We start from the raw sequence: 14,680 nt of genomic DNA, 5'->3' as shown, positions 1-14,680 counted from the left end.
GGTCCCGTCCACATGAGGCAAGACCTGGCAGCCCTCAAATAGCAAACAACACTTCTGAAATGGCAGTCAAATCAACAAACCTCTCCTGTAATTAAGTCAAACGTCCCCTCTGAGGAAGCTTTAATCGCCACAGTTCTGGGACATGAGTGCAGGACTGTTGTCCTTTGTGAGCGCCTGCTGAGCCTGGCCCTGCTTGGCTTGTCTTCTGTTGCATTCCCCAGCCAAGGAGATGTCCATAGCTCCAACTCAGCCAAATGTTTGTTTTACATGAGCCAGAAAGTTTGCGGGGATCGTTTTGACATCAAAAGTGACTGTTTTTTCTAAACAAAAGTCATTATCTTGAACTCACAAATGGCGTATTTCTTGAGTCAGGACACAAACCCAGAAAACCAAGCAGCCCAGCACGCCTGCTCCAGCTCCACTCTACTGCTGACCATAGAAAGGAGGTTGGCACTATGTTTCAGTTAGCCCAGTCAACCTTTTTTTGTTTCCTGGTGATCCGCCTTGAGAGGACAAACTTTTTTTTTATTTAATAAAAGCTGTGTCGTTTAGCTAGTTAGTGTTTGAGGGCAAAAGTCCTTCAGCATGCAATTCATGGTAGGTGCTTAAGGACATCTCTAGGTCAGAGGGTTCTGCATGCTGACTCTACGTACCATTTAAAAATCTTCACTAAACTGGATGGTAGTGAGTACATCAACTACTTCTTCCTCCTTGTTTTTCTCCCACTTTTAGATTATGGCTGAGGAATGAAGTCTTGAAATATGCTGCAGATTTATTCTTCGTGTTGAATGGATGGCTGATGGACAGGATTGTTTCCGTTTTGCCCTCATCTAACTCCTTCGAGCACATGGTGTGTGCAGAGGCCTGGCTGAGTGGCAGCAAGTGCCACCATGCACCATTTATTTGGGCTGGTTTTGGCACAAAGGGACCTTTCACGTGCAGGGGATCTTTTCTCCTTGGAGGATGCTGAAATCGAAGGAAGCCTCTCTGAAGCTCTTGAACAAATAAGGACAATTAGTTCATCTGCTGTAAGTGAAACACTGTCCTGTAATTAGTGAGATTAAATGTATTGTATTAACAAAGTGTTAAAGATGGGGATGTGCACAATTTAAGATTTTAAACTCAAGAATGTCAAGCGAAATATAAGATAAATGTTCTGCTTCCTTTCCTTTGTCTGGGACTGGCTCCAGGCTTGGGGGCTGCTGCCAGGGCACTGGTTAAAATAGAATAGAATTGCTCAGGTTGAAAAAGGCCTTAAAGATCATCAAGTCCAACCACAACCTAACCAAACTACCCTAACTAACAGCCCTCTGCTAAATCGTGTCCCTGAGCACCACATCCAAGTGGTTTTTAAGCACATCCAGGGATGGTGATTCAACCAGCTCCCTGGCAGCCCATTGCAGTGCTTACACCAGTGCTCCACTGGCTCCATTGTGGAGAAGCGTGAGGTTACACAGTGGTTAGTGAGCTCCTGAAGGGCAGCAGTCCATTGCCAGAGCCCAACCCCTTGTATCTTGTCCCCGTGCCATCCCTCATCTTTGTGTTTTGCCTTTAACTCGTGTCTGGTTACAGAACAAGTTGCATCCAGTTTAATGATCAGCCCATCCGTTCCTTGATTATCTTCTATGGGAGACTTGAATCAGAGCCTCAAACCCCTCAAATGCACTTCTGGCTAGGGTACGTGCCAGCCTGTGGGAGGAAGGGGAAGTATCTGAGTGCTCAGATACTCAGCAAGCAACATGATCATATTGCAACAACTGCAATTTTCTGGCATGACGTTGGTCCACCTTTCATCTTTGTTAGTTTTCAGGGTGGAACAGCATGAGTGAGACTTAGGGATGGTGATGTTGTGTCTGGGTATCGCTCTTCCCAGCAGCCTTTCAAGTTGCTAAGTGCTACCATTCTCTAGCCATGTGGGATGTGCCCCAGTAATTATGGGGGATCACACAGTTTTGTGATGAAGTTTATTTACTTGTTTCTTATTCCTATTGTGTTAACACTAATTCAAGCTAACTGTGCTTATATCAGGCAACATGATGGGAAGTATTTGGACCCAGTGTTTATGTGACTATGTGGATATAACTGTTTTGGTTTGATTTTTTTATGGTGTTCATGGGAGGAAAATCCCACGCAAGTGGTTGTAAGGCATGTAGCTCAATATTTTGTAGAATCATGGAATTGCTCAGATTGGAAAAGACCTTACAGATCATCAAGTCTAACCACAACCTAACCACACTACCCTAATTCTAACAACCCTCTGCTAAATCATGTCCCTGAGCACCACATCCAGATGGTTTTTAAACACATTCAGGGGTGGTGACTCAACCACCTCCCTGGGCAGCCCATTGCAGTGCTTAACAACCCATTTTGTAAAGAAGTTTTTCCTGATATCCAACCTAAATCTCCTCTGGTGCAACTTGAGGCCATCAAGAAGGGCGGCCTATTAAGAATCATGTCATAGCATAATTCTTATCTTAGCAGTAATGAACATTAGCACTTGGAACAGCATATTGTCTATGACATGTGTGATCAGTGTTCAATCAAGATAAGCATCCGTTGTAAAGGTGGAAGCAAGCAAACAGTGGGCAGCCCCAAAACCTTTATGCCTTCTGGTTAATGCAGCAGGGTCTGCTCCCAGATGTGCTTGGCACATGTCTCTTTATTTCAACCAGGACTACCAAACCAATGACAACGACCAGGCCGTTGTGGAAATCTGCATCACTCGCATCACCACTGCCATCAGGGAGACGGAGTCCATAGAGAAGCATGGGAAAGCCCTGGTGGCTCTCTGGGAGTCGTGTCTGGAGCACAATCTGAAGCCTTCTGGCAAAGACGAGGACACGCCGCATGCGAAAATTGCATCTGATATCATGAGCTGCATCTTGCAGGTGAGAGGGAGCTGAAGGCGAGGGAGTGCCATGCATTCCTCAGCTATTCAGCTTTATCTCCTAAAAGGTAGCAGCACTCTGTGTTATCTGAGGGTGTGTGAGAGTGGCTGCATGACTTTAAAACCAAGAATTTGACCCCCAGTGCTAATGTGTATTATTATGTGATATCCATATCAGTGAATCAAATCTGTTGCAGCTTCCTTATCTTCAGAAATGTTGCACCTGCCTAGAGCCAGGTCTCAGTATCTTAATGCTCCTTTAATTCTTACTATTTGCATTACATGTAAGAGTTGCAGGGGGAGCCACAGGACCATCATTTGGAGAAACAATTGCTTTGGAGTGCATTGCTATGGGTTTTAGGAAGAAAACAGCAGCAAGCAGCTGGGTTTGGACACCAGCTAGGGCACAGCTTAAACTTTCCAGACTGGAGACATATCTTGTCTTCGTAGTACCTTAAAAACCATACTGAGGCATGCAATGGCTTGTCCTCACTTTCGGTCTGCGCTGTCGACAGCTGTGTTCCCTTATCCAAATGTTTTAGGGATTGCTCTGTTACAGATTGCTTTGAGAAAGGAGTTCACTCAAATGAGATGAGAAAGTCATAAAAGCATTTACTGCTCTCTGAAACAGAGCTGCTATCAGCAAGTTCCTTTGCATGAAAGAAAACACAAAGGCAGGCATGAACTGAGTTTTGAATGCGGTACGCGAGGGTTAGTTGAAGTTGTAATGAATATCTGACAGCTGGGTTGAATCTCACAGCGTGTTTCTGTTGATATTAGCAGCAGGGAGGTCCCCTAGGTTTGCAAACAGTACTATATCATATTATTAAAATCTGTTTTTCATTGTCACCCTCACAATTTCCTAAGTGTGCTGTCATGCCCTGATACTTACAATGGAACAAATGAAACCTTTCTTCTGTTGGAATTAAAGCCTTTTCTTATCTAAGTATTTTATCTTTATTATAGGAAAAAAATATCCCATTCTTCAGAATTTTTAGATCTGTTTAAGCACTCATCACAGGGCCAATCCTTATCCTCTCATTCTTTCTGTACGCAGTCCTAGCGTGTAACTTGGAGGCAGAATTTGGCTCCTACTTGCTATCTCTCATCCAAAATGTAACAAGGCATTACGTTGATTTAAACACGCTGCTGCATATGGATCTATTCGTTTTGAAGGCTTTTCTCATTGAAACACAGTTTTAGTCACACAGCAGTTGCCACAAGAAGCTGCCTCAACACCAGGAGTTGCTGCAGCCCAATCTTACATAGGGGCTGATGGAAAGGGGCTGTGGCAGTCCCTGTAGTCCTTGTAGCCTCTTAAATTCGCTCTTCTGTTCTTGTTGAGCAGCAAGCTGTAGCCTTCATTAGGGTCAGTCCTGCTCTTCTGAGGCTGATGGCCAGGGCAGATCCCTCTCACAGAGGTAGAGTTGGCTATATGTACAACAGAGTTGCTTTTTCCTTGGGTTGAAATGTATTTTTTTCAGGGCTGCTCCAGAACGAGCACGTGTTCAGTCTGGACTACCCCTGCTGCTCACTATTTTGTTGCTTTCTGTAACATCTGGGGCCCACTGGTTGCCTGTGATTTCAGATTCTAGTTAAATATAGTCATATTGTGGGATTCTTTTCAAAATCGTTGTATTCTGGTTTCAAAAAGATGCTCAAAAGTGAGGGAAGATGAGAGAAAAGCACTGATTAAGGACCCTCCCTGGCGAATCTTGGTGCCATTTTCTTTTGTCCTATCACCTATTGCATGGGAGAAGAGACTGACCTCCACCTCACCAGTGTGAGGCCAGAAGATAGCTTTCTTCAGCACCACGCATATGAACAATTTCTGCTGACCCCGGTGCTCAGGGAAATTGGCTGCAATTTAAGAAAGGAAGTCTTAATTATCAGAGGAAAATTGATGGTTAGCCTGTGAGCAAGCCTACCAGCGCATCCACTCGTGTGTGCTCTTCTTCATTTGACAGGTATGCTTTAGATTTCAGAGTCCATCAGTTATTTTTCACCTCTCCACTGCCCTTCAAAAAAAAAGGCTTTTCTGTTTGCACTCACTTCACAAGCACGTCACAGGACTGCAGTTTGAGCAGAGCGTGGTGACTGATGCTGGAGGGCTGTGGGCTGTCACTACACGTGGCTGCCGTGTTCACGCCTTGCTGTAAGTTCTTAAAAGCACAACAACGGATGAGAAGCGCAGAAATAACCACTGCTGGGCCCAATGCAAGGCAGACCTGTGCTCCTGTGCGTTTATCCAGCATGCTGATGTCCTGTTTTGCAGTGTAATGCAGTTGGATATGGTCAAGTTTTCCCCAGCTGGGGTTGGAGAGCTGGGCAAGGGAACGGGGTAGGGGAGGACGAAGGGCAGAAAGCTGAGCTCTCAGCAGCAGGCACACACTGCCTGCACTCTGCAGGGCTGGCTGCTGGGCTGAGCTCTGCTGGCACAGTGAGCAGCATGAGTGGGTCCCAGCAGGAGGAATTGCTCCTGGGGGTTTGCTGTGCGTTGGGGTGAAAGCAGCCTGTTCTGTTTGGATTGGTGGGCATGGCTTCTGCTGTCTTCCCTGACGGACTAAACACAAAATGAATTGGTCAAAATGTTGCAGCAGTTGATGTGTATGTTGTGTACTAAATATCATGTTTTCTCCTCTTGCAAAGTACAGAAATGTGCGTACAATCATCTCCTGCTGCAGCAGTTTTAGATTTCCTTCCTTGCTGTTTCTTTGAAGCCTGCTGTCAGTGCTGCCACCAAAGCATAAGCTTTATTGACCCCTTGTTTTGCTTTTCCTGTCCCCCCCTCGTCGTTCTGATCTTTATTTTTCAATTCCTATCAGCAGGAGATGCCTTATTTCACTTCAGCCGCTTATTTTTCAGAGCTTCTTCATGTTTTTGCAGAATTACAGCCGCCCTTCGGTGATGGCTCTGGCCGTCCCAGTGGCGGTGAAATTCCTTCAGAGGGGCAATAAGGAGCTGTGCAGAAACATGTCAAGTTACCTCTCCCTGGCTGCCATTGCTGAAGCAGAGCTGCTGGCTGATCACACAGATGCCATTGTCAAAAGTGTCCTTCAAGGTACGAACGTGGATCCAACCCATAGGTTTGGGAGGGACCTCAAGGATCACGAAGCTCCAACCCTGCACCATAGGCAGGGCCACCAACCTCCACATTTAATACTAGGTCGCAGAGCCCACCCTGTGACGTGTGTGTATGGAACATACAAACGTTCATAAACGTGTGATTGAGTGAGTAAGGCAATCTAAATGAACAGAAATTAACCAAGGAACACCTCTTGGGAATATGTGAACTTAATGAACCCTTTGGACTATGGGAGATTCGTTGTAGATTAGGTGACCCCCAGGGCAGGAAATCTCTCTGTAGCTGTTAGTGCACTGTGCTAATGGAGTGCAAGTAAGGAGCTGTGATAGGAGGCTGCAGTTAGTGGGCTCTTCTCCTTTCTATTAGTGTCGCTGGCAGTACTCCAAAATAGAAATGAGGATGAAATGGATCCCACCCTGTGTCAGATGTAAAAGCCTTATGGTGATGCTGCACTCTCGCCTACATCAGTAGCTTCAGATGGTTCTGCTGCTAAACTCTTTACATTTTACTTCTGTGGTTTAAAAAGGAACCAGAACTATTCAGAGCTCTAAAAAGGAATTCCAGTCTGGCCAACGTTGTCAATTTCACAGTTGCGATACAGTGCTGTTGTAGGAGAAAATCAGTTTGTTTGTCCGAGCACAGGTAATAGTAAGAATTGCCAACAGCAGTCTGATTATTCCATGAATATCGTTGTGAAAATGTTAAGCCCTTGAATTCATTAATTTTGTGCTTTTTTTATTTAATGAGCTTTTTTTTTAATTTGGAGAGATACCCTGAGCTAGAAAGTAAAGTGGTGCTTAAGATGGTACAAATTAGTCTAATTGGTTTAAGGACAAATGCAATCAATAAGTATGAGCTGTGGGATAGTACAAACTGACTGGTCCAGGAGCAGGATATCCCTGTGGCTTTGTGGGTTGGTAGTGATCATTCTTTTAGGGCTTGTGGCATTGGATTTAGATGCTTATGTTGTGTATTACCACTGGGGATGAATGGAAACATGGAGTGTGATGAGTTTTACAGTACACTCATAAATGTAGAAGAGTGGCAAACATCCACAGCTGACTGCTGGCCTTCCTGTATGTATGATATTCCACCAGCAGATGTTGCTGTGGATAATCAGAGAGGAGAGCTGCAGGCTGCAGGAGGGCACTCTGCATTGGTAATGCTGGCAAAATGCTCTCCCAAATACTTTTATTTTGTGTTTTCCAAGCAGCCTGTTCAGATACAGCTCAGCCAGGGCAGGAGGGGATGGGTGCTGATGGAGGTAGCTGCTGGCTGATGGGGAAGCTGTGCTGATCCACAGTTGCTGCAAAGCAATAGTGGTTGGAAAGCATTCCAGCTGAGTCAGTGGGAATGACTGGGTTGTGTTTGGTAATGGGCCAAAGCAGTGCGGAGATAGCAAAAGGCTTCCCAAAAACCAAAGCATCCCAGGTATGAGGAATGGCAAGAAAAGCAGCCAGGAACCACTGCTGGTAATCTGTGAGGATTTTGCTGGTTCTGCTACATCCCAGGGACATTTGTTTTCACTTAATGGAGGGCAGCTGAAAAGGGGCTTGAGAGTGCTTCATTGCTTGCACAGTGTTGGGAACTTGAGTGTTCCTCTGAAGTCAGCAGATGAACAGAGGTAACCTTTCACTCTCCCATAATTCAGGTTATTTGCACATCTTATTTTGTAAGAACTTTCAGTTGTGCTCATTGCTGAGTGTTTAGGTAACTCCTATTGCGGTGGAAATTGCAGCTCTCTGAGCATTTCTTTTTCCCTTAAATGTACAGCGTGGCTGGAATGCTGAAGCAGAACACGTGGCTTTAGCCACAAAGCACAACTCCCCCCCCCAAATGGCATAGTAAAGTGGAAATGCCATCGTCATCACTTTTATTTCTTACTACTTCTGTATTGTGGAAGGAAGGGTTGGATAGCAGCGTTGCATTCGGCAATGAGTGGGGCAACAAATGTCAAGAAACTTCTCAGACTGCAGTGTTAGGCACTGCCTCTGGCTGGTGTTGGCCTGCAGCCCTCCGAGGGGCTCTCCATCTCTACCAGACTTGATATTTGTTTCTTCTCTATTAGCTATTAAAATGGAGCACTTAAAAACATGGGAAAAATCCAGTTTTCTATATATTTAGAGCTTCGGTTGATGAAAACCGTGAACCACAGAATCACAGGAAGGCCTTCGTTTAGTAAAGTATCTTTATTTACAAAACAACTTTACAAAAATAATCTCAATAAAATTACGACAAAGTCAATTTACAGTATAATACAGCTGCACTTTCTCGAAACATATCAGATTATGATGGTGAATATTATTCCTATGTGTTGGGTCAGTCGGTGGCACTAAAAATGCTTTAAACAAGAAGCTAGTTCTATTTGTAGCCTACAGATCACTAACAACACTTAATAAACAACACGCTTCTTGGCTGATGGGGCTTCCCTTGTACAGCTTATGCCAGAGGGTGAGCAGCAATAGCCAGGGAAGGCTGGGAGGTGTGCAGACCCTGCTTGGCATTGCCAGGTCTGGGCAGGAGCCCCGGGCGGCACTGCGGTACCCATAGTGGCACCCAGCTTTCAGCATAAGTTAGAGAGGCGGTGATTGTCTGACCTCAGGAATGGCTTATCCAATGTCAAGTCTGGATGTGGTATTTTCAGCGTTCTGCCTAGAGAGCAGGCGGAGATCAAATCCCACCCCCACAGCATCTCACTGCGTGAATTTGCGGTGCTAATCTGCCTTGGGAGCTGGGGAGATACAGGCTTCTTCAGCTCCGTTCCTTGTACGTACACTGGTGTTCTGCTCTTAATGAAATGTGCTCTGCTTCAGAAACTGCTTTACTGGAGCTTAAGAAACATACTGGGCTCCTCCGTAAGGCAGAATCTCCGTGACTCCCCAGCCCACAATGTTGCCCCGGGAGCTGCACGCATCCTCTCCGCCCTGCGCTGCTATCTCCTCAGTGCTGAGCACTCTGTCCCACAGGTTCAACCCTGTTAACTTTCCTGAGAAGGCCAAAGCTTCATCAAACCCTCCTCCAACACAGCAGCCGTTCTTCTCTTGGCCGATCTGCAGAATTCCTCCATCAGGAACAACATGAGTGTCAGCAATGCCCACAGCTGTGGCCATTTGCGCTCCGTCCACCCACAGCGATGCGGTCCCGTTATCTGAGCTCCAGGTGCCACACAGATGGATCCACCTCCCAGGAACCACCACATTCCTGGCAGCCAGCTTGTGCTGGGCATTACCTATGGTGAGCACTGCAGACTGCTGGCTGAGGTACAGCTGAATCTCATAGGGATTGAGTTTTGTTCCATAGGAGAAGACGATGGTTTTGTCCAAAACCTCCGTTGCTTTGACCCAGATGCAAATGGTGAAGGAGGAGAGGGTCATCGCAGCTGTTGGATGAACACTCCCAAAGATCTTTCTGGAGCGCATGGGGAACAGAATTGCTGTTTCATAGCCTGAAAAAGTTGATTAGGGAGAGGACATTAAGTACAAGTCGTTAGTACGTGCACAGGTAGGACCCTTGGCTCACACTCGCTTTGGGCTTTTCAGAGGGCTGTGAGCTCAGCTCATCCCATGGAATGGAGGAACCCACCTGCAGGATGCTTTGAAGAAGCTGTCAGATCTGATGGATGAGTTTGCTGCATAGTTTTTATGGCAGTGAGCCTAGGGGCTAGTCGTGCTGCTTGAGCAAGGCTCAGCTTTCCCTTCTCCACAGAAGCACATTCCTGCCCTGTACACATCGTACAGATGGGTTAGCTGCCTGCCTGTCCTGCTGCATTGCCCCTGCAGTCTGCATGGGTCACCAATAGAGATGGGTCCTGTCTGTGATGAGAGGTGAATGGAGCAACAGCTCTGTCTCACAGAGGTCATTTTTTAGCCTCTGTGCCCTCTTTCATCATGATGTGATGGGAACAACAACGTTACAGTAAGTGGATGGGTTTGCTGCTCTGTCTCTCTGGAAGTCTGAGATACTGTGGTGTTCCTGGGATAGCAGCATGGAGCTGCTGGATCTCTGTGTCAGGAGCAGCTGCAGAGCAACCTGCAGGGCTGGATGCCACCGACAGCTTCTGAGCAGCAGGGCTGGGAGCATCCCTTCTGTGCAATGCAACGCGCTGGGGCAGGAGCCAAACCTGGAGCCAAACCCAGAGCAGTGCTACATAGGAGAAGGGAGTGCTGGCAGACACGTGATGAGTTTGGGTTCTTTTAGGTCTCTCTTTTGTGACCCTGTCTGTAGGGCCATCAGGAACTGTGCACTGGTTAAGCACTGAGAATATGAACGTTTTAAAACAGTTCCTCTCCCATCACCAATCAGCCGTATTTTACAATAGAAACTAGATAATTTAAGCTGCTCTCAGGAGTTCATGAAGCTTAGAGAATGATGATTACTGAGCACAAGACATCCTTGGTGTCCTATATGCTATTCCCTGGTCCTTAAATACAAGTGGGCATTCTAAGTTACATAGGGAAAAAGCAGGCCCCCCCCACAAGTAAGTTTCCTCTTTAGCTTAGAGCATCTGGAGGTTTTGAATGTATGGAAACTTCTGCTTTAGTGAATGAAGGCCTCTCTGTGTCCTTCAGGGCTGTGCTGCTGTGTTATTTCAGACTGCTTCCTCAAACCTGGGGCAGATTTTAGAATGTGAGAAGTCCCATCTGAACATGAGAAAGAACTTCCTTCCCATGAGAGAGACAGAACCCTGGACAGGCTGCCCAGGGAGGTGGTAGGATCTCCAGAGGAGGGTTCAGAACCCACCTGGATGCTTTCCTGCATAACCTCCTGCAGGAGACCTGCTCTGGGGGGCTGGGAGCTGCAGAGGTCCCTTCCAACCCATACGGTTCTGGGATTCTCTTTTTTTGGAGAGACTTGGGGGCAACTGCTGGGGATTCTCTTTAAGATGCTGTGAAGGAACTCTTTCACAGAGCAGCTTTTAGTTAGCAAGCTTTCTGGCTTTGTTATCAGGGGCTAAACAAAATTAAATCCAGCCTCGCTGAAGAACAAAAAGTGTGATTAGGAAATCCCTCAAGAGATGTCTGGCAGCAGTTCAAGATTAAAGTCAGTTGCTAAAAATTCCCTTGAAAAAGAACTTCCAGGCAGAGAGACACACTGGAATTGCTTAAAAGGTGTATTTCAAAGTAAAAAGTAAGAATGCTTTCTATAACATCATGTTGCAACTAGTGGAAATACTCTGAGTTTCTAGTGTTGAGGCTGAGGTCTCTAATGCTGATCAAGATTTGACTCTCCTACAGTGCACAATAAATGGTGCAAGGCTGGCTGTGCTATGGGGGGAGATAAGGAATGAGCTCATGCCTTCTGGAAGGCAAGATCCATGTGCTTGGGATGGGGGTAAGGGATATGCTGGAAGGTCTGCTCCCAGGACATGCAGTTTACTAAAATGCTGCAGCATATAAAGGGGTGAAAGCAACGTATTCATAAGACTGCATTCATGTTCCCCATTAAAATACAGCTTTGTATCCTTGCTCAGCTGTGTGAGAGCTGATGGCGTTGCTAAGTGGTCACTGACAGTGCTGAGACTGCATTCCTCCTTCCTGTTGGCACACGTGCAGGACCATGCAAGTGTAGGTTTGTGGAGTTTTTCTTAGTTTTTTAAGGTACAGGAACTTTTGTTTGTGGTAAAATGTAGTCATTAAAGATATGGCAGCACTGAGAAAATATGCAGCCATAGTCACCTGGCTGGCAGAGCTGCACAGTCCTGTGCACACAACAGTGTGTGCCCATGTTTTCTGCAGCTGGGGCTCTGCTCTGCCATACCCTGCTCTACTGCTGCTGCTGCTGCAAGTCTTGTTACAGAGCACAGGGGACCCCAAGGAAATCTGAGCAGTGAGCCCATCATTCTACAGGCACCTCGCTTGCTCACTGATATTCCAGAGGGAAAAAAGTGAATGTAGTGGTAGCAGGGTGTCAGCAGGTCTTTGCCCTGCTGCAGTGTCCTCTGAGCTGCGAGGAGGGGGAGGAAGGAGCAGGAATATGCTCCAGGGGGCAGGAGGGCTCAGTGAGTGAGTGAGTGAGGGGGCTACCAGCTGAGGGAGAAGGGGAGGATAGTTTTGGTGTGTTTGGCTGCTCTTTGGCAGCCCTTTGGGATCCAGGAGAGCTGCTAGAGGTGGGCTGGTGGCTGGGTGGCTGCTTTGCCCTGCATGAGGGTTTTGATTAAATCTTTCTTTGATCCCATGTTTGGGAAGCTCAGAACTGCTTTCTCAGGAATGCCTACTGAGTTGCTCCCTTGTATCTACAGCCTGCTCAGAGCCTCTGGGCTGCCCATGAGGCTGCTATGGAGCCCTACGAGGAGGAAAGCATTCACAGGACATCTGCTTGGGCCCCCAAAGAGCCCTCAGGGAAGCGCCCCACACTGCACTCACCTGCTGGCAGTAGGTGCTGGGCAGCCCACTTCTGAGATGCCTTCAGTTCAGCTCTGGTCTGCTGCAGCTCTTTCCATAAGGTGTTCAAGAGAAGGTTGTCCTCTCTGTTGAGGCTGAGCTTGTCCTGCTGGAGCTGGAAAGCTGTTTCTTGGGCCTCCCCCTCTGCCCATCTCAGCCAGGAGCTTTCCAGCTGGCCCAGCCTGGCAGACACGTTGTGGCTCAGCTGCAAGACCTGCTCCAGAACCTTGCCCTGCTGGAACTCACAGAGCCTCTCAGCATCCTCAGGTTGGTCTCCTTTCCTCTGCAGTGCCTGCTCCAGCTGGGCCAAGGCGTGGGAGGTGAGCTGCTGCACCACGGAGCTGAAGGTGCCGGTGAGGCCAACGGTGAGTTGGCTCAGCTCTGCTCTGATTGCCTGCACGTCTGCCTTCAGCCCATCCTCCAGCGCCTGCAGCATCATATTCTCCTTCATCTGTGAGTTCTCCAGCATGATGAAGAGCTTGTCCCACTCCGTGTGCTCCCGCTGGCAGTCACACGAGGCAGCTGCAAGGCAAGACATGGATGTAGGTTTAAATAGAAGGGGTGTTTCCCGAAATCTGCCTCTGTGCAAGGCTTCAGCCTGCCCCTGCATTTATGTCTGTATCAAAGCGGAAGGCAAAGCAGTGCTCAGTACAGCAATCCTAAAACCAAGTGGCATCTGCCGTCTGTTGCAGGAAAACAGAAAAGTAGTGCGCAGCAAACTGCAGCACGCCATCCCAGTACCCGAGCATTGCCATCTGCAATAACCCACTGCTACAAGCACGTGGTTCCTCTTAAAATAATGCTTGTGGCTGTTACAAGAGCTAAGCAACAAAGAACGCAGCGCTGCGCTGTAGATGGTATCTACTTACATTCCTCAGTGCCCAGAACCGGACCTTCGATTTCGTTATCCAGATTCACATACATGAGATCGTAGTCGTCGTCTTCATCCAGCACAGAAGCAGAAGCCCTGAAAACACAGAACAGCGTGAGCAGAGAAAGCACTCCTCCAGGCAGCATTCTGCAGCTGCTTCCTGCAAATAGCCAGGCTGGGGCTGGGCTGGAGTGGGACTGCAGCAGGGACTGCGAGGAGCCACGGGCAGCCCCTAATAAATGCTCCGAGTGTCTCAGCTTGAATGAATGAGCGCTGCGAGTGCCAGCGCTGTAATAGGAGCACTTCTGGTTGTTGGTTTTGGCAGTGAGGAGCAGGGGGCGTGCAGCTTGCTTAATGTCAGCCCCCAGGTCTGCATGTGGGGGGGGGGGGGGAGGGGGAGGAAGGATGGGGAGAGCTGCTCTGCACGCTGCTGCTTCCCCTGGAGCAGAGTGCCAGAAATGTGCAGCATTGGGTGGGAGCTGGGAGAGGGACTGCTGCCTGAGCTGCATCACTTGGGCTGCTCTGTGCTCTTTGTGCAAACTCCGTTGGCAGTTGGTATGTGCTGTGGTTACAGAGGGGGCTGGCAGGAAAACACAGCTACCTGGAGCTGGTTTGGGTGCGTGTGTCTGGTGTAACCTGTATGCTGTGGCTTTGGGGGCTGTTTTCTTTAGAAACTTCTGCTGCCCTGGTAGTTTGAGCAGCAAAGGAGAGCTTGTAAAATAAAGGCAGCTTGTTGGGTTTTTACTTTTCTAGCCCAAATTAGCAATAGCAACTTTGTATCCATTCGGGTAATGTGTTCCGTCTAGTTTCTTCCTTCGGGAGCCTACGGGTTAGCAACTGCACGATTAGGATTGTGTCTGTTAACATGGAGAAAAACAAAATGAGAGACTGTGGGGTTAGGTGTTAATCTGGTGCCAAGTCCTACTGTTGCTGGTGTTGATCACTTTTAAGTGCTGGAGAGTGTATCAGTTTAATGAGCCTCGGGTTACTCCAGCATTGAGATTAAGGGTAGCACTCTGATGGTACAAATTATATATTGGCCACAAAATATTCAGAGAACAGGATACAAAAGCAAACAGAGCTGCATCTCATTTGCAATTCGTTGTTCCCTTTCTGGTTAGACTCTCCAGGAGAGGCCAGTGCTTCCCTTAGTGCTTGCCAGCCCTGCTCCTCCAGCATGCAGCCGATAGCACGGGAGTGGGAGGGTTAGCAGAGGTGCATGCGGCCTCAGCAGTTGTCCCTTGGGTTTGGAAGGCTGGAACTAACTGATCTTTGAGGTCCCTTCCAATCCAAGCCATTCTGTCATTCTATGACCAAGTGCTGCTGTACTGCTCTGCTCACCACATACCCACAGAGTGCTATGGGAGTCGTTCTCCTACAAGCTCTGTGCTGCTGGGCTGGGGCAGAGCATAGGCAGCACACAGAGCCTTTCATAGAATCATCGTGGTTGGCTCTTT

At 47.7% G+C, this 14,680-nt stretch overlaps 2 protein-coding genes across 9 annotated transcripts in view; one reads left to right on the top strand and one right to left on the bottom strand.

Moving 5' to 3' along the window:
- Window positions 1-14,680, top strand: part of VEPH1 (ventricular zone expressed PH domain containing 1) — a 53,880-nt gene that overhangs the window by 4,976 nt on the left and 34,224 nt on the right. For 7 of the 8 annotated variants that reach the window (XM_042820641.1, XM_042820642.1, XM_042820639.1 and 4 more), the window contains 3 exons: window positions 733-1,028; window positions 2,673-2,888; window positions 5,774-5,948. In XM_042820641.1, the coding sequence (XP_042676575.1) occupies window positions 891-1,028; window positions 2,673-2,888; window positions 5,774-5,948 (529 nt within the window). In that variant the 5' untranslated portion in view covers window positions 733-890. Of the gene's footprint in view, window positions 1-732; window positions 1,029-2,672; window positions 2,889-5,773; window positions 5,949-12,641; window positions 13,548-14,680 lie in introns of those variants that run through there. The other variant, XM_042820646.1, reaches the window with a different exon arrangement.
- Window positions 8,720-13,463, bottom strand: PTX3 (pentraxin 3). The gene is made up of 3 exons (XM_042820647.1): window positions 13,222-13,463; window positions 12,335-12,874; window positions 8,720-9,417 (listed from the first exon to the last, which is right to left on the bottom strand). The coding sequence occupies exons 1-3, from the start codon at window positions 13,367-13,369 to the stop codon at window positions 8,804-8,806; spliced, it is 1,302 nt and encodes a 433-aa protein (XP_042676581.1). The 5' UTR covers window positions 13,370-13,463; the 3' UTR covers window positions 8,720-8,803.

Source organism: Centrocercus urophasianus, unplaced genomic scaffold (genome assembly GCF_019232065.1).
Source record: "Centrocercus urophasianus isolate 14NV4802_14NV808 unplaced genomic scaffold, USGS_Curo_1.0 seq_19, whole genome shotgun sequence".
Classification (NCBI taxonomy): Eukaryota; Metazoa; Chordata; class Aves; order Galliformes; family Phasianidae; genus Centrocercus; species Centrocercus urophasianus.
This window is presented reverse-complemented; position numbering and strand designations above follow the sequence as displayed.

What these genes read in the sequence shown, in the direction of transcription:
- PTX3 (XM_042820647.1), bottom strand. Translation starts at nt 13,369, where the DNA reads ATGCTGCCTGGAGGAGTGCTTTCTCTGCTCACGCTGTTCTGTGTTTTC. An exon ending in GGTTCTGGGCACTGAGGAAT is followed by an intron (nt 12,875 to 13,221) that starts GTAAGTAGATAC and finishes CTTGCCTTGCAG; the next exon opens with CTGCCTCGTGTGACTGCCAG. An exon ending in CCAGCACCTACTGCCAGCAG is followed by an intron (nt 9,418 to 12,334) that starts GTGAGTGCAGTG and finishes CAACTTTTTCAG; the next exon opens with GCTATGAAACAGCAATTCTG.